General features: G+C 39.2%; 1 protein-coding gene across 1 annotated transcript in view; it reads right to left on the bottom strand.

Moving 5' to 3' along the window:
• Positions 1-15,680, bottom strand: part of LOC113422487 (integrin alpha-X-like) — a 45,535-nt gene extending 29,855 nt beyond the window's left edge. The window contains exons 1-7 of the mRNA XM_026683475.2: positions 15,572-15,680; positions 14,507-14,619; positions 12,971-13,035; positions 8,536-8,650; positions 6,749-6,879; positions 2,164-2,309; positions 733-886 (exon numbers count right to left, since the gene is read on the bottom strand). Coding sequence (XP_026539260.2) covers positions 733-886; positions 2,164-2,309; positions 6,749-6,879; positions 8,536-8,650; positions 12,971-13,015 — 591 coding nt within the window. The 5' untranslated portion in view covers positions 13,016-13,035; positions 14,507-14,619; positions 15,572-15,680. The remainder of the gene's footprint in view (positions 1-732; positions 887-2,163; positions 2,310-6,748; positions 6,880-8,535; positions 8,651-12,970; positions 13,036-14,506; positions 14,620-15,571) is intronic.
• Between the last annotated feature and the right edge of the window lie 2,333 nt (positions 15,681-18,013).

The following is an 18,013-nucleotide window of genomic DNA, read 5'->3' as shown; positions in this document are numbered from 1 at the left end:
AAAGCAAGGTTGATGCTACATGGAATAAAACTGTGGCTGAATACGGATGTTCTGCTTCGGATACCACGAAGCCCCCTCCCAGAAGGTAGCAAGGAAAACACTTCGGGAAGAGAATGTGTGCTGTCCCAGACAATCCTGCGGACCCTGCTCAAGCATCGCTTATATGCTACATCCTGGATAGAAGGGAGTGAACTGCCAATAATCTTTTCTGCCGTCCTCACCACTCTCTGCACCACCTCCCTGTATGAAGCAGTGATGCTTCCAAACCAGAATGTAATGCAAAATGACAGGATGCTCTTGATCGTATCTCTATAGAAAATGGTAAAGAGAGGAGGAGGATGTACTTTTTTCATGCAATGCAGAAAATGATTTTAGATCTGATTTTATGACTTGTTTTGCAGTGGTCCTTAAGTAAATGCCATGGTTATTAATTGACACCATGGTTATTAGTATTCATATGGGCATTTCTTGCCAGAGACTGGCTGAAAAGTTTGGAAACTGGTAAAAATGCCATAAATTGTGGTCACATTGACCCTATAACTCTGCAACTGGCAGTAAGGGTGATTAAACCTGGAATGCGGTCATGTGATCATAAGATGTGTGTGTGCAGCTGTTCAAATTCCAGAAATGGGTCATAATTTGCTTTTGGGGAATCCATCATAATTCCAAATGGTCACTAAGTGACCAGTTATTAAGCAAGGACTATCTATAATGGTCTGCTAATGTTCTCACCCCAATAGCAAAGCGGATAATGTTAGCCCTTTGTGCTTCTGGAATCACTTCATTATATTCTAGAGGATCTCCTGTTTTTTCCCCATCAGTTATCACAATGAGAATTTTAGATGCATCACTGCGGGCTCCTTTTTCGGGGAGAAACATTTCACGCCTAAAGAAAAATGAGAAGAGTAGTAACATGTTAAACCTCTGCCTTCCTTCTTTCTCGGCCAATTTCTGATAAAACATGATCTACAGATGTCTATGGAGATTCTCAGTCCTCCAGGTCATGGTTGTCCGACAGGTGCTTTTTCAAGAGGCAACTGGCTTTTTCTGGTTATTCTTTGAAAGCGTTTCATTTTCAGCTCTGAAGAAGCTTTTTGGATGAGAAGCGAAACATCTTCAAAGAAAAATCAGAAAGTCCAGTTGCCTCTTGAAAAAAGCATCTTCGGGATGATCTACAGATAAATGTCCTGTAAAGAAAAAAAAGTGAAAATCTTATAGAAGCAACCTAGAACTAAGGAGAAATTTCCCGACAGTTAGAACAATTAATCAGTGGAACAATTTGCCTCCAGAAGTTGTAAATGCTCCAACACTGGAAATTTTAAAGAAGAGATTAGATAACCACTTGTCTGAAATGGTATAGGATTACCTGCCTAGGCAGGGGGTTGGACTAGAAGACCTCCAAGATCCCTTCCAACTCGTTGTTCTATTGTATTCTATGAGCAAGATCCAGCATACTTTCTATGCAAATGATCAGAGCTGATCAATTCATTATATTCACTCATTATGAGTGAACTTTTTTTGCAAATTAAATCCTTTTCTGGTAAAAAGCAAACAAAAAAGTATGGGTTAACCTTGCTCACTGACTGCCTCGTTTAGCGACTGTTCAAAATTATGATGATACTGAAGAAGTAACCTTACAGCTAGTCCTCATGTTTACAGCAACTTGCAGTCAGATGATTGCAATTTGTGTGTGCTTCACAACCAGCCTCCAACAAGCAGAGTCAATGAAGAAGCCATTGGTAAAATCTCAAGGGACAGTCATATGACATCTCATTTCATAACTGCAGTGATTTATTCGATGACCATAGCAGTATAACTTGAATGGAAGTCCCCAAACCCAGGAAATTGGAAGAATTTGGTAAAACAATTCTGTTGAGGTTCGATAAACAAAATCAAGATAAAAGCAAATATACATCTCGCAGGACAACGTTGCATGATCCAATACTTCACTGGGACCAGAGGAGCTGAGTGACCGACCCAGATTGAATCCTGAAAAATCAGGATAGCAGCTGTGGTGGTGCAATAAAAACTGGTTTTTTAAAACCACAATGTGCATGGATCCTCTTTTAAATACAAGTAAAAATGAGCATTCTGGGCTAAGCAGCTGAAGCAAATACCAACATGTTGTGTTAAATTAAAAAGAACCAACTAATGAATACTTACACCACTTTCTGGATATATGTAGCCGTGTAAGTAGCTCCATTCAGCTGCCTGGTTTTTCTAATCAAATCATCTGGATTTGGGGTAGCTTTGAAAAGGAGAAAGTCAAAGTGTTCTACATATCCATCAGAGTACTGGGACAAGCCAAACTAGAGAAAGGGAGACAGAGAAAGAGAAAAGTAGGAAAGAATTATCCCCCTTTAAAAATCTATTATTTTTTATTTGATCATTTATATGGATGTCCACCTTGCTTTGGTACTGGGTGTTCAATGACACATAAAAACATCTAGATGTCAGGTCAAATTGATTGGATAGACAGAGTTGTGGAAGATAATAAACTGTGGGCTTATTTTGCAAGGGAGGAAATTATTATGATTGAAATATATTTATCAGTATCAACCAGAGAGGATAATCTATATCAGGGGTATCAAACACATGTTATCATGTTGTCATCACATGATGTATCCAGAGGTGGTATTCAGCAGGTTCTGATCAGTTCTGGAGAACCGGTAGCAGAAATTTTGAGTAGTTCGGAGAACTGGCAAATACCACCTCTGACTGGAGATTTTATAGTATCCTTCCTCTGCCACGCCAACCAAGCCACACCCACAGAACCGGTAGTAAAAAAAATTGAATCCCACCACTGGATGTATCGTGACTTTTCCCCCCCTTCGCTAAACCACAGGAACCAACTAATCTTAACAGCCCACCTTGGGAATACACCCAGACCTTCAAAACCTTTGGGAAAGCTGACAGGGTTGAGGCCAATCTAATCTCAGGGATTGTGTTGTTCTAAAATGGAGGCACAGCAACAGAAAAGATAATATGCTTTAATTGAGGGGACCCGTGGCATGCCTAGCCTGCTATACCTAATGGGGCCACTAGAAACAATTGAGAGGAAGCACTGCCCCTCAGATCATGTGGATAAAATTCAGCCCCGCCCACCTTTATGACCACACCTCCTGCCATCAGTGTCCCCAACTCAACTAAGTCTTCACTATCCTCAAAGGACCAGAACACAGTTCTTTGAAAGTTCAGCAAATCTAACCTAACAGGCAAACAGGCAACAAATTGTCAAAATAGGGAGTGCCCTATCAAATTCCATACCTGTCAATAGCAGTGTCCCCCAAGGCAGCGTTCTAGGACCAGCTCAAGAGATATACTTTACATAAATGACCTTTGTGATCATAATAATAACAACTGTGCTCTTTTCGCCGATGATGTAAAACTATTCAATACTACCGACAATACTGCTACTCTTCAAAAAGATCTCAACTATGTGTCAGAATGGTCAAACATGTGGCAACTTCAAATCTCAACAAACAAATGCTCTGCTTACGTATTGGCAAAAAATATATTAGAAAATAAACTGCAAGCTGAATAGACATGACCTTGTAGATGACCCCCCACTCTGTCAAGGACCTTGGAGTACTCACCTCTAAAGATCTAAGTGCCAGAGCCCATTGTAATTACATAGCCTGGTCAATGCCTGGAATATCCTACCTGACTTTGTGGTTTCTTCCCTAAACCCTAAAAACTTTAACCTTAGACTGTCTACTGTTGACCTCACCTCATTCATAAGAGGTCTGTAAGGGACATGCATAAGCACATCAACATGCCTACCATCCCTGTCCTAATGCTTTCTTTTATTCTTATCCATTTTATGTATTAATAATCATGTTTATACTTATATTTGTTATCTAATACATGTTTGGCAAACAAATAAATAAAATAAATAAAAATAAACTAATCACATCCATTCATCCATCCAGTTTCTATAGCCACCCATCTCAATCAATGACTCTGGGCAGTTTACAATTAAAAAATTATACACAGATAATCCTTGGCTTACGACCACAATTGAGCCCAAATTTCTGCAGCTAAGGGAGACATTTGTTAAGTGAGTTTTGCCCATTTTATGACCTTTCTTGCCACATTTATTAAGTGAATCGTTGCAGTTGACTTTACTTGTTGGGTCGTAAAAGATGACCACATGATCCCGGGACACTGCCTCCATCATAAATATAGATCAGTTTTGATCACATGACCATGAGGATGCTGCAATGGTCATGTGAAAAATAGCCTACGTCATTTTTTTCAGTAACATTGTAAGTTTGAACAGTCACTAAATAAACTCTTTTTTTTTTTTTTTGTAAATTTTATTTGAGTTTTCACAAAGAGGAAAAAATACAAATAAAACATCTTTTTTGAAAGCAGCATAATCCCGGGTTACATTTCAGGTTCATGCTCATTTTTATATTCTATTCCATATCTTACTACTATTTTATATTTTCTGCATAGCTTCTCCCCTCTTTTAATTTTCTCAATTTTATTTTAATTATCTCATCTCAATTCAAATCATTGTATTTATAATTTTTGTCTGTCCTGTTTCAATTATCTATTATCTTTTCTCATTAAACAAAATTTCTCCTGTAGTTACTGATTGGAGTATGACGCCTTTATATCTTTTCCCTAAAGTTGTAACATTCAATATAATACATAACTTCCATTCGGATTCTGCTTGGTACATTCTTAAAATACACACTGTATTCTTAAAAAAAGAAAAAAATTATAAATGTATATAATTAAAACAACATTCCATTCCAATTCAATTCTATCATTAATATTAATATTCATTAAAGTCTTAACATCTTTAACATTACTTTTCAATTAAATATCATACTTCTATGGGAACAATTATAAGCTTTCCATAATTCCCCCCTTCACTTATATTTTATAAAACATTAACTAATTAAAATGTTCCCGTTCCTTCCTAATTCAATTTTCTCATTTATTTTATTTCACTTATTTTATTCACAAACATTTCACTAAATTACACTAACTATTTTATCCCTCATTTTAATCATACGTTGTTTCCAATTTTCTAAAGTTATTTCTATTACTAATATAGCAATACAATCTTGTGTACCTTTACAGAATCCCTTTTTCAGTTAGATTTTCCCCCATTATCTCTAAATAGGTCCTGTTTCTCTATATCTTGCTCCGGTCCTTTGTAACTTCTTTTCCTTTCCTTCTTCCCTCTCTTCTTCTCTCTCCCCTTTTTACCCCCTTGTCTCTCTATCTCTATTTCTCTCTTCTGTATTCCCTTTTCTGTTGCTTTCCAGTATTATACTTATTTTTCGAATTATTTTTCTTTTCTTTGGTTGTTTTTTGAAGTCTTAAATTCTCCATTCTCTTTCCCCCACTTTCCTTTTTCTTCCCCACATAGAATTACTTGTTCATTAAAGATGGCTTCTTCTTTGTCCCAGTCTTCTTGTTTTGCAGTCTTTTCTTGTTGTTTCTCATAGTTCCAAATCTCCATTTCTAAAAATTGAAAGACAAAGCCGAAAGAACCCTTCCCTTCTTGTGCATCTTCTTTGTACTTTTTAAGTTCCATTTTTAATTCATCCAGAAGTGGTGCCATTGTATAAATTTTTAATCAACCACCTGATTGATTTTAGTCATTCAAATATAATAACCAAATATCCAAAGATCACCAAATAATCCAAATACACGCAAGCTGTTTCTTTTTTGCTCTTTTTTTTTCACTTTCTCTTCCTGGGGTTACTATTTAGTTGCAAAGTTTCAGTTAAAATGTATCTTTTAGAAATCTTGTTGAAGTTTTACTTTAGATTCTTTTTAATTCCAGGCAGTCTCCTCCCTCTTCCAGATCCTGCCCTTATTCTTTTTCTCTCCCTTCCTGCTTATGAAAAAGAAAGTTTTTAATGTCCAGATATCTTTATTATCCCTTTGGCATTTTGTTTTATTTTCAGCTTAATTGCCTATTGATGTCAAAGCGGATTTTTCCGATTTCTTATTTAAGTCTCTTAGTTGTCAGTATAGGGAAGGAGAGAGAAGAAAAAAAAAGCCAAACCTTTCCCTTTTCATTTTCCTTTGCTGCTTCCGACTCTTCTTTGGGAGCGATGTTATTTTTTTATAGTTTAAATTCCAGAGTACCTTGGTTGTTGCTTTTACAATTTAACCCGGTCAGCCAAAACTTTCACTTCTTATCTTCCTCCTGCACATTCTTTTCCGGTCGAGTTCTTCTTTGTGGTGGCCATTTCTGACCACTGCTGCAACTGCCTTCGGGAAAGGGAGTAATGGCCAGCTGAGGAGGAGAGATGTGGCTCTCCTCAACCTTGCTGGCAGTCTCCCCCCTCTTCACTACCTCTACGGGGTGGCTTAGCCCCGAAACCAACCAACTCGGGGCGCTCCAGCGGCGAACCCAGACAGAAACTGCGCACGATCGCGGATTTGTGTTTGTCGCCGAAGCCCTTCAAACCAGAAGTCTCTAAATAAACTCTTGTAAGTCGAGGACTAAACTGTATTATGATTAAAACTCTAAAAACATTTTAAAAGTAAAAAATAAAAACATCCAAAATAAATATACATATACATTATAAGATAATAGCAAACATAGTATGGAAATTGCCACAGACTGAATACCAAAGGCTTCTAATTAGAAAGAGCATATTATAGCCCAGTAAAAAAAATTAAATGATTATATACTACTGCAGATATTAATTAGGGACTCAACATTTTCACTCTGAATATTATGGTTTCATCCAGTCTGATCTCTTAACATTACCTGAGTGTTTGTATTTTGGAAACGCTTCATGACCTCAGAAATAAAGGTTTTCATTTGTGAGAATTGACGAGTTTTTATGCTTCCTGAACCATCAATCAGAAAAACAATGTCAGCAGGGCGTCTGGAACATTCTACGGAAGCAAGGCCAATGGAGAAGAAAATGGGGGAAGAATAGCACATAGTCAAGCAGATGACAAAATAAAATAACATACATAATAAATAAATTATGCAAAAAATGAATCATGATTGTGCATGTCTGTGTCTGCATGTGAAATACTGTAAGTTGACTGACATTTAATTATCCCGCATTCTTTTCTGAATGAGCTGACCTTCATCCTTGTGTGTATAATTCTACAAAAATCCTGTTCACGCTTATTTCAGAATAAGCTCCATTCAGCTCAATGCATCTGGGCCTCCTGGAGAGCTTAGGTAGTCCTTGACATTATTGTAACTGACCCTGAAATATGGTTTTTAGCAGAGTTGGTATTCAGCAGGTTCTGACCAGTTCTGGAGAAGCAACAGTGGACATTTTGAATAGTTCAGAGAACGCCCACCAAGCCACGCCCATAGAACTGGTAATAAAAACATTTGAATCCCACCACTGGGTTTTAGTCATAAGTGGAGGCATCAAGAGCTGTAGTGGTGCAGTGGTTAGAATACAGTACTGCAGGCTACTGATTGCCGGCTGCCAGCAGTTTGGCATTTCAAATCTCACTGGCTCAAGGTTGACTCAGCCTTCCGAGATCAGTAAAATGAGGACCCAGATTGTTGGAGGCAGTAGGATGACTCTGTAAACTGCTTAGAGAAAGCTTTAAAACACTGTGAAGCGGTATATAAGTCCAGGGATGGGCTGCTATGGGTTCACTCAGATTCAAGAGAACCCGTAGCTAATGTTATGGCTGGTTCGGAGAACCACCAAATCCCATCCCTGGCTGGCCCTGCCCACCCTGCCCTGCCCCTCCCACCCAGCCTGCCCCTCTCAAAAGTCTCCATGCAGCCCGCTTTGGGTGTGAGGTAAGTGCAGAGCCCACGCAAAGGCTTGGATAGGGCGAAAAACAGGCCTCCCGGAAGTTCCAGAAGGCCAGAAACGGGCCCCTTTCCAGCTTCCAGAGGCCTCCGGAGCCCGGGGGAGGCTGTTTTTGCCCTCCCAGAGGCTCGAGGAAAGCCTCTGGAGCAAAAACATACCACCACCCCCCTCGGCCGTGGTGCAGGAGGCTGACTAGGCCACTCCTACCATGGCCACGCCCACCCAGCAACCGGGCAGAGAGCTTGTTGCTGAAATTTTTGAATTATACTTACTTATACCCCTGTATAAGTAAGTATTATTGCTATCACATGATCAGATTGAAGGTTACTACCAATTTTAATGACAGTTCTTATGCAAACACAACGGTTGTTAAGTGAATCCATTTCCCCCCAGTGGAGATTTTGTTGTTGTTGTTGTTGTTGGAAACCAGAAGTAAATACTCGAAACCAGCAAAAAAAAAAAAGTCACAAATTGTAGCCACATGACTGTGGGACACCAAAAATGACTTTAAAGGTGTGCCAGTCACCAAATACCTCAAACGGGATCGTGTGATCATGTAATATTATATATGTGGCCATTGCAACTTCAAAAACAGGTTGTTCTTAGCTTGGAGGAGATCAATTTTAACTTCAAACAGTTGTTAAGCAACAAGTCATAAGACTATGGGAAAATTATGAATGATATGAATGAAATTATATTTTCCCGTACATGATCTCTAACATTTGTAGGTGGGTGGTGGTGGTTTGCATCTGGATCTCACCTGGCAATTGATCAGGAAAGCGCTGGATCTGCCTCAAATTCTGGTCCAAGAGGAAGCAATAACCTTTGAGATATATGTATTCCCCACACGTTTGGTGTACCCTGGGCCCACACACCTGTGGGGTAAAGGAGAGCCATCTACAGTGACCAGACACAGAAAATCTAGCAAGGTCAACTTCACTTAAATTGTTTTATCTTGTTTTAACTTTGAATTTTAATTATTTTACTCCTGATTTAATTGCCTCCTAATATCAGCCTTCCACCCTCTGAGGACAGTAAGAGGAGGACTCAAATTATTGGGGGCAATATACTGACTTTGTAAACTGCTTAGAGAAGGCTGTGAAGCACTGTGAAGCGGTATATAAGTAAGTGCTATTACTATATATTTTATGTTTTTCTACAGTATTTAAATTGTATACCACCCTGAGTCAATCCGTGAGGAATATGGGCGGTTTCTAAATTTGATATATAAGTAAATGAAATAAAACTTTTATGGAGCCTTAAGCCTCCTAATCCTTGACTTCATATACAGGTAGTTCTCAATTTATAACCACAACTGAGCCCAAAATTTATGCTGCTAAGCGAGACAGTTGTTAAGTGGATTTGGGTTCATTTTACCATCTTTCTTCCCACAGTTGTTAAGTGAATTATTGCAGTTGTTAAGTGAGTAAGACGGTTGCAAAGTGAATCTGGATTCCTCAATTGACTTGCTTGTCAGAAAGTCACAAAAGGTGTTCAGTGACCCCGGGACACTGCAACCGTCATAAATATGAGCCAGTTGCTAAGCATCTGAATTTAGATCATGTGACCCTGGGGATGCTGCAACGGTCATAAGTGTGAAAAACAGTCATAAGTCACCTTTTTCATTGTTGTTGTAACTTCAAACTGTCATTAAACAAATAGTTGTAATTCGGGGACTACTTGTATAACACTGCTGTGTCGATGTAATGGAAAGGAGGAATGATCTTGAAGAACAAAAGGAAAAATTGCAAGCAAGACAACAGGCTGATAAGAAAAATCTGAATCTGGGCTAGAACTGTAACCTGGAAAAGCCTTGTTATTTCCTTACAGCTAACATTCACATGCAATTCCTTATTTAATCTCCCATTAGGGTTTTAGGTTATACAGGGGATAAATATGGTTCCTTTACAGGAATAATTTTTATTTCCCTGAATCTCAAACAAGACCCTCACCCCTAGTTCTTATGAAGGGAGCACATTCAGATTTGCAAGACTGATGTCAGCTCTCCAAGGTAGAAACCAAAGGCAAATGCTATTTTTATTACAAGGTTATAATAACAGAACTTTGCAGTCTGAATGTGCTTCTTCCCTTTATCTTCATCCTTTATTACTTCCCAGAGATCCAGTGTCTTGCAGTTAGCTTTTTGAGACCTCCTAAGGTCAGCAGTCAGCAGTCTCCTAAGGGACGTGGTGGCTCAGTGGCTAGGATGCTGAGTTTGTCAATCAGAGAGGTCGGTAGTTCGGCAGTTTGAATCCCCAGCACTGCTTAATAGAATGAGCTCCCGTTACTTGTCCGTTCTGCCAACCTAGCAGTTTGAAAGCATGTAAAAATGCAAGTAGAAAAATAGGGACCACTTCGGTGGGAAGGTAACAGTGTTCCATGCATGTGTCTTCAACATTTAGTCATGCTGGCCACATGACCACAGAGATGTCTTCGGACAGCGCTGGCTCTCCATTTTTATAACGGAGATGAGCACCGCCCCCTAGAGCCAGAAATGACTAGCACGTATGTGTGAGGTAAACCTTTACCTTTACCTTAAGGTGAGAAGTGGGCTTCCGGTTTGCAAGGCTTCGGCGGCGGCAGGGATTCGCGACACTGCTGCGCTCGCTGCCAAGGTTCCCCCGATCCGCTTGGATCTGGGGGATATAGCTGCCCCGTAGAGGCAGCTGAAGACAGGGGGGATCCGGATAGTGGTTTGGGGGTGTCGCAGACCCCCTCCCCAGCTGGCAAAACCCCCTTTTCCCAAGGCGGAGGAGCGGTGGTCAGTAATGGCCGCTACAAAGAAACCTGCAGCTGGACAAGATTGTGCAGGAGGAAGAAAGTTGGAAGAGCTGTGAAAGTGGTTTTTGACCGGGACAAAGAAAGAGAAAGTATCCTGGAATTTTGAAAGTTGCTAAAAATACATTGTTTCCAGAGAGAGTTACAAGCGGCGAATGGAACTCTAAAAGGGAAAGTTTTTTTTTCTGTTCACTCTCCTTCCTAACGTGACAGCAGATGGAACCATAAGAGAAATCGGAAAACCTGCATTGGAGGTAATTAAATGCTGAAGGGATAAGGATTTCTGAACATTTTTTTTAAAAAAAAAGAATCTTTTTTGCTGTGAGTGGGAAGGGAGAGGGGAAAAAAATTGGAGCAGAACTTGAAAATAAGGAGAAGATTGCCTAGAACTCTAAAGAGTTATTAAACATTAATAAGACTTCTAAAAGATATATTTTAAATGGAACTTTGTGACTAAACTTTAACCCCAGAAAGAGAAAGTGAAGAAGGAGAAAGTATTTAAAAGAAACAGCTTGTTTGGATTGTTTGGTGATTTTGGAACTTCTGAGAATTATCTCTGATTAAAAGCACTTGGGTGGTTGTTTGGAAAAACTTTTTCTCTCTACAATGGCATCACTTGTGGATGGATTGAAACTTGTATACCAAAAATATGAAAAAGAAAAGCAAGAAGGGAAGGATTCTCTTGGCACTCTTTTTCAATTTTTAGAAATGGCGGTTTGTACTTATGTAAAGCTGAATGCGCAACAGGATGACTGGGACAAAGAAGAAGCCATTTTTGATGAACAAGTGACTTTGGTTGGGGAAGGAAAGGAGAAAGAGAAAAAGGAAAAGACTTTAAGACTTGGAAAAATAACCAAAAAAGAGAAGAATAAGGTGAAAAGGGGATACTATGCTAGAAAACAACAGAAAGGAGGAAAACAGAATAAAAGGGAGGTGGAGAGACAAGGGGGTAAAGAGGACAAGAAGAAGAATAAGCAAGGGACAAAGGAAGGGACGAGAAGCCTCAATGGTGGGGAGCAAGATGCAAAGAAACAAAAGTCTTTTAGAGATAATGGGTAAAATTTATTGAAAAAGGGATTCTGGGAAGGTACACAAGATTGTATTTTTACATTTGTACTTAGAAATAATTATAGAAAATTGGAAACAATATGCAATTTAAAATGTGATAAAATATTTAGTATTTTAGTGAAATTTTTGTCAAGAAAAGGGGAACACTTTAATGAAACAATGATTTAAGATATGTGATGTGGGGGGGGGGAATAATTATGGAAAGCATAAGTGTTCCCATAAAGGCATGATATTTAACTGAAATGGGTAAAATGTTTAAGATATAAATGATTGTTAATATCAATGATTAGACTATGTTATCCTAGTGAATTTTTTTGTGAAATGAGAGATTTGGAGTAGGAGAAGGAGGAACATTCTAATGAAATAATGATTTAAAATATGTGATGTGGGGGGGGGGAATAACTATGGAAAGTAGGTGCTCCCATAAAAGTATGTGATTTAACTGAAAAGTAATGTGCTAAGTGTTTAAGATATAAATGAATATTAATATTAATGAATAGATTTGTATTGGTATTGATAATATTGTATAATTTTAGAATGTACCAAACAGAATCCCAATCTAAGCTATGTATTCTATATTAAGTATTATATAAATGTAGAGGAAAGAGATAAAGGCGTCATACTCCAATTAGTGTACAGGAGAAGTTTTCTTCAAAGAAGAAAGATAAATGGATAGCTGGAAATAGAACAGACAAAGAATAATAAATATTATGATTCGAATTGGGATGAGATAAATAAAATAAAATTAAGAAAATTTAAAAGAGAGGAGAAGCTATATAGAAAATTGAAAATGCTAATAAGATATGGAATGGTATATAAAATGAATATGAATTTGAATTTGTGTCTGTACGAAGAGTTTTAACCCGGGACTAAGCAACTTTCAGAAAAGAGGTTTTTTATGTTTCTATGTTTTGTGTTTTTGTGTGTTTATGATTGATTGAGCTAATAAAACCTTGGAGAAATGTTAGAAAAGGACAATGGAGAATAAAAGATAGAAGAGAATAAAGCAAGCCAGAAAGGGAAAATAAGTATAGTGAATAAAAACATATAAAACAGATAAATATAGAAAAGAAATATAATTGAATAAAAGTAAAGGGAGAAATAATGAGGAATTTGAAAGGATATCTATGTGTTTATAAGGAGATGTCTTAATGTATAAAATGTTTTATTTGTTTAAAATTTACAAATAACTTTCAGAAAAGAGGTTTTATGTTCTTATGTTTTATGTTTTGTATGTCTTTAAAAATTAATAAAATTTGTTCAAAAAAAAAAAGGTGAGAAGTGCTTCCACCTGCTATGCAAAGACCCATCTCATTGCTACCAACCTAATGACAAAGACAATACCTTACCAACACTTGAGAATCATGGGCCGAAACAGATAAACCAAGAGACATGTTGACTGCATCAGGAGGTCCTGAGAAGGCAAAAAAAAAAAATTACTAAAGGAAAACACACACGCACACACACATACACACTGAATAGCATTTGCTATAAATTTTCCATTCTAACTGTATTTTATTCATTAATTCATTCAGTTTGATGCTGCCCATCTCCATATGACTTGAGTAGCTCACAATAATAGTGATTCTTATTTATGTTTTTTTAAGCCCATCCTAGATTTTAAGAATATGGTTGATGATTACTTCAAAATAAGCCGGAATTACAGGAAGTTATGCCTTAGGAGGATACAGGCATGGTACTCAGCTGGTAATCATCAAAGGGTTTCACCTAGAATAAGTTTTATTCATGGCTTAAGGGACATATAAGAGAAGTCTAGACCAGTGTCTTCAAACTGTGTTCTGTGCAAATCATAAGATTTCAAGAGATAATTATGTGGGTTTAAATTTATAATCCATCCAGTGATGCATGAGTGGATGGATGGAGAGAGGGAGGGAGGGAAGGTAGGATGAAGGAGGGAGGGGGAGGGAGCGAGGGAGGGAGCGAAGGCAGGCAGGAAAGAAGGAAGGAGGGAAGAAGGAAGGAAGGAAGGAAGGAAGGAGGGAGGAGGGAGGGAGGGAAGGAAGGAAGGAAGGAAGGAAGGAAGGAAGGAAGGAAGGAAGGAAGGAAGGAAGGAAGGAAGGAAGGAAGGAAGGAAGGAAGGAAGGAAGGAAGGAAGGAAGGAAGAAGAGTGTTAGGAATGTAAGTCACTTAATAATTGGGTTGGAAAATATATAAACCAGGATAGACATTTTAATACTGTCTCTTTAAGAGAATGCTAAAACTGTAATTGGGTGTGGTTCCTCAAATGGCCATAAGATGGAGCCAGAAACCTGGGTTGTTTAGTTCTTGTTCTGTTGTTCTGGAGAGTGTTGCCTTCCTATTGAATGTTACTGATCATAGTTCGTCTGGGATTTGATGTAAGTCTGTTACTGAATTGTTTTTGATACTGGACTTTGTTATTGGATTATCCCTGGACTGAAAACTGACTGATTTAACTGTGAATGATTTGGACTGCTTGTTTGGACTTTGCTTAAACGTTTATTGGAAGTAAAAACCTACATTTTACTATACAGTGTATCTGTGTGCTGTTTGTGTGTTATTCTTCACCACTCTCACTACGTCTCCCTGTATGCGCTCATTCTGCTAATGGGGAATTACCTCAACAGACAGCTTGATTTATCGTGTTAATGTACCTCCCCAAAGAGAGGAAATGCAATACAATTTACATAATGTGGCCCTGGATAACTTAAACACAATAAACTTTTTCTTTTGAAATTCAATATACATATGAAATATAAGTGTTTAAAATATGAATAAAAATACAGTATTTTAGTACTTATGTTCCTCATTTATTATTTATGAGGAACAAAAGTAATAAATAAGTCAATATTAAATGCTGAAGTTCCTGCCTTAAACATCAAGGGATCAAAGAGTTCAGTGCTTACTTTGAAGAACCAACTCCTGGCATCTGCCTGACTTGCTTGCAGTCACCTGGCATTTGTATATTTTCCCTGTTTCATTCACAACTCCCTGCTGAAGTGGAGCACCTACTAACACCCTGTCAAGAGGAGGCGAAACACAGACTAAGTAGAATAGGCAAATCAGAAATCTACCTGCTCAAGGACCCAAACAGGATTCAGCCACTCGGGACTAAACAACCAGGGAGGGAGGGAGGGAGGGAGGGGCGAAGGAAGGAAGGAAGGGAGGGAGGGAGGGAGGAAGGAAGGAAGGAAGGAAGGAAGGAAGGAAGGAAGGAGAAGGAGGGAGAGAAGGAGGGAAAAAGGCAGGCAGGAAAGAGGAAGGAAGGAAGGAAGGAAGGAAGGAAGGAAGGAAGGAAGGAAGGAAGGAAGGAAGGAAGGAAGGAAGGAAGGAAGGAAGGAAGGAAGGAAGGAAGAAGGGAGAGACCACTCAGGTGACCCTGAGGACACAGATAAACTTCCAAGTGGCCTAGATGACTTGCTAAAAGAAAGCAAATGACCAGCTGTCTCCAAGGAGTGTAAATACGTTCATTCCCCACCATCCAGTCCGAGCTGAAGAAGCTTCTTGGATGAGAAGTGAAATGTCTTTGAATAAAAACAAGAAAGTCCAGTTGCCTTTTGAAAACCCACCTTTGGGACACCCATCTTTAACTTGCCATGTTGAGAAACATTGTTCTAGACCATGGGCGTCAAACACAAGGCCCTCAGGCCAGATCCACCCTACAATATTGTTGGATACGGCCCTCAGGACCATTCTGGAAAATGTACAGGGCTGGCCTGTGTCACTTCAGCCCAGTCTACCCAATGTGAAGAGGAAACATGCCAGCAGCTTGAGGAGTGGCGTTAAGCTGGCCACGCCCACCCAGTAAGCCACACCCATCCAGTCAGTCACACCCAGTGAGTGGCATCAAGCTGTCCACACCCACCCAGCTGGCTATACCCACCCAGGACTGAGGTCAACCACAGCCCTGATATGGCCCTCAATGAAATTGAGTCTGACATTCCTGTTATAGACAGACTGGGGTCACCTACCCGGCATTTGTGCCGCTTCCAAATTGCACCACACTATAGCCAAAACTTTTCACCGTTTCCCGGAAGATAATCGGTTGTTCAGTGTCCACACTGAATCCATGGCATGGGGTCAGCACTGCAGGATTAAACAAAATAAAGATTTTCTTTAGCCTTTTCCCTATAGCAAGAAGGGAAGGACACTGTAAGGGGCAGAATAAGCTTTAACATCCATTTGTTTGGGCATAGGTGCCTTTGCAACCAGCCATGTTGCAAAGTTTGTAACAATCAGACTGATTTAGGAATCACACCTTCTATGTGGTTCATAGTTGTATAAGACAGCAGGTCCTTCCTGAGCACCAGCAACCAAAAACAACAGCTTTGGTAGTCAATCAGTTGTGTCTGTTCCTAGCTGACTTCTAATTCATTTTGGATCTCCTCATAAAGTTTTGTCAAGGGGTAAAAAAGAAGATCAAGATATTCTCTGGAAGAAAAAATACTATCACCAGAACTACCAAAAAAATGACTTGCACCTGTAGGCCAGACAAGGAATAATGGATGGAAACTGAACAAGGAGAGATTTAACCTGGAAATAAGGAGAAACTTTCTGACAGTGAGAACAATCAACCAATGGAACAGAAATTGCCCTCGGAAGTTGTGGGAGCGCCATCACTTGAGACCTTCAAGAAGAGATTGGACTGCCATTTGTCAGAAGTGGTGTAGGGTCTCCCGCTTGGGCGGGGGGTTGGACTAGATGACCTACAAGGTCCCTTCCAACTCTGATTCTTTGTTATCTGTTTGATTGTTGTTGTTTTATGTTTTTGTTTGGGGTAGTTTGAAGAGATGGGCAGCTATGTATGCAAGAGGAAAAATCTTTTTTGGGAGTGTTAAAAAAAGGAAGAAAATGACTTTCAATATGTGGCAACACCAACTTTTAAATTTCTTTGAATCATGTCATCATTTCGACTGTAGGAAAATAGAGCTGACTTCCTCATTTATGGGGGGGGGATTTCTTTTTTTAAACACAACTTTAATGTTTTAAATAACAAAGAGGTTTGCTTATTGAGTAGATCAGAAATAATGCAGATCACAGTTCTCATTTAACAACTGTCTCATACAATGACTATTCACATTTACGATGGCGATGAAAAAGGAACTTTGAGACCAATCCTGACATGATCATCACAAGACTGTAAAGCAAAGGAAAGCTAAAATAAGAGTGTACGTGCAATTGCAATTTCATTTAGTTCTCCTTCACTTAGTAACCAAGGTGCTTGTTCCAATTGTGGTTGCTAAACAAGGACTATCTGTAGTGGACAGATATTTTTGATTTTTTAGTCTAAGTAAGTAAGAAAGCCTAGCTCAAAATTACCTAATATAGGAGGGTCCCCAACCAGGGTTGGGATGCTATGGGTTCTCCCCGGTTTAGGTGAACCCGTAGTTAACATTATGGCGAGTTCGGCAAACCGGCAAATCAGTTTATTATTTATTTCACAAATATGTACAGCCAAGTCTATTGTTATGGGAGGATTAACAAGACAAAAGCAAACAAAATAGCAAAAATGTATATAACATTAAAATATCAACAGAAAGTCAACAACAGGCATTGTGTATATCCATAAAATTCCTTCCTTCCTTCCTTTCTTCCTCCCTACCTCCTTTCTTCTCTTGTCAGGTTTTAGTCTGGCAAGAATCTGTCTATATGTGTGTGAGCAAATAAAGAACTGAACTCTGGCTGAATTGTTCTAATCTACATCATTCTGAATTGTTCATTATATGATTTGGATAAAAAAAATCAAAGATGGAAATATAAATGGATCAGAAGGCAGGAAGTGAGTCTGCAATTGGTTTTGCATATCATTTTAAACCAAGTTTTGCTTAAACTCTGTTCATTGACATAACTATAGTTAACCAGGCTTGTAAGGCTATTACACACCATTTATAATGTGAGAGCACTACCATAGATATCTGATACAAGTCACAGTAACATCATGACTTCCGGTTTGCCAGGCTTCGGCAGCGGCAGGGATTCGCGATCCTGCGCAATCCCTGTTGCGCGAGCCGTCTTGGTGCCTCCAATCCCGACGGGTCTGGAGGATAAGGCTGCCCCGTAGAGGCAGCCGAAGATGGGGGGATCCGGATAGGGGTTTGGGGGTGTCGCAGACCCCCTCCCCAGCCGGCAAAACCCCCTTTTCTCAAGGCGGTGGAGCGGCGGTCAGCAATGGCCGCCACAAAGAAGCCGGCAGCTGGACAAGAGAGTGCAGGAGGAAGAAGGAGAAAGTTTTGAAGTGAAAGTTCTTTGGCTGAACCGGGATTTTAAGATACATCTAACATCCTGAAAACTTTGATTTTTTGAATGATACTTTGTTTCCAGAGGAGATTTTTAAAACAGCAAATGGAAGTGCTGAAAGAGAAAGTTTACTCTCCTTCCCTACGGAGTTAACAAATGGACATTGAAAAACCTGC

This window comes from Notechis scutatus, chromosome Z, assembly GCF_049901735.1.
Source record: "Notechis scutatus isolate UNSWTSFEM ecotype Mainland chromosome Z, rNotScu1.2, whole genome shotgun sequence".
Lineage (NCBI taxonomy): Eukaryota > Metazoa > Chordata > Lepidosauria > Squamata > Elapidae > Notechis > Notechis scutatus.
Note: the sequence above shows the minus strand (reverse complement) of the source record. Positions and strands in the feature narration are given on the sequence as shown.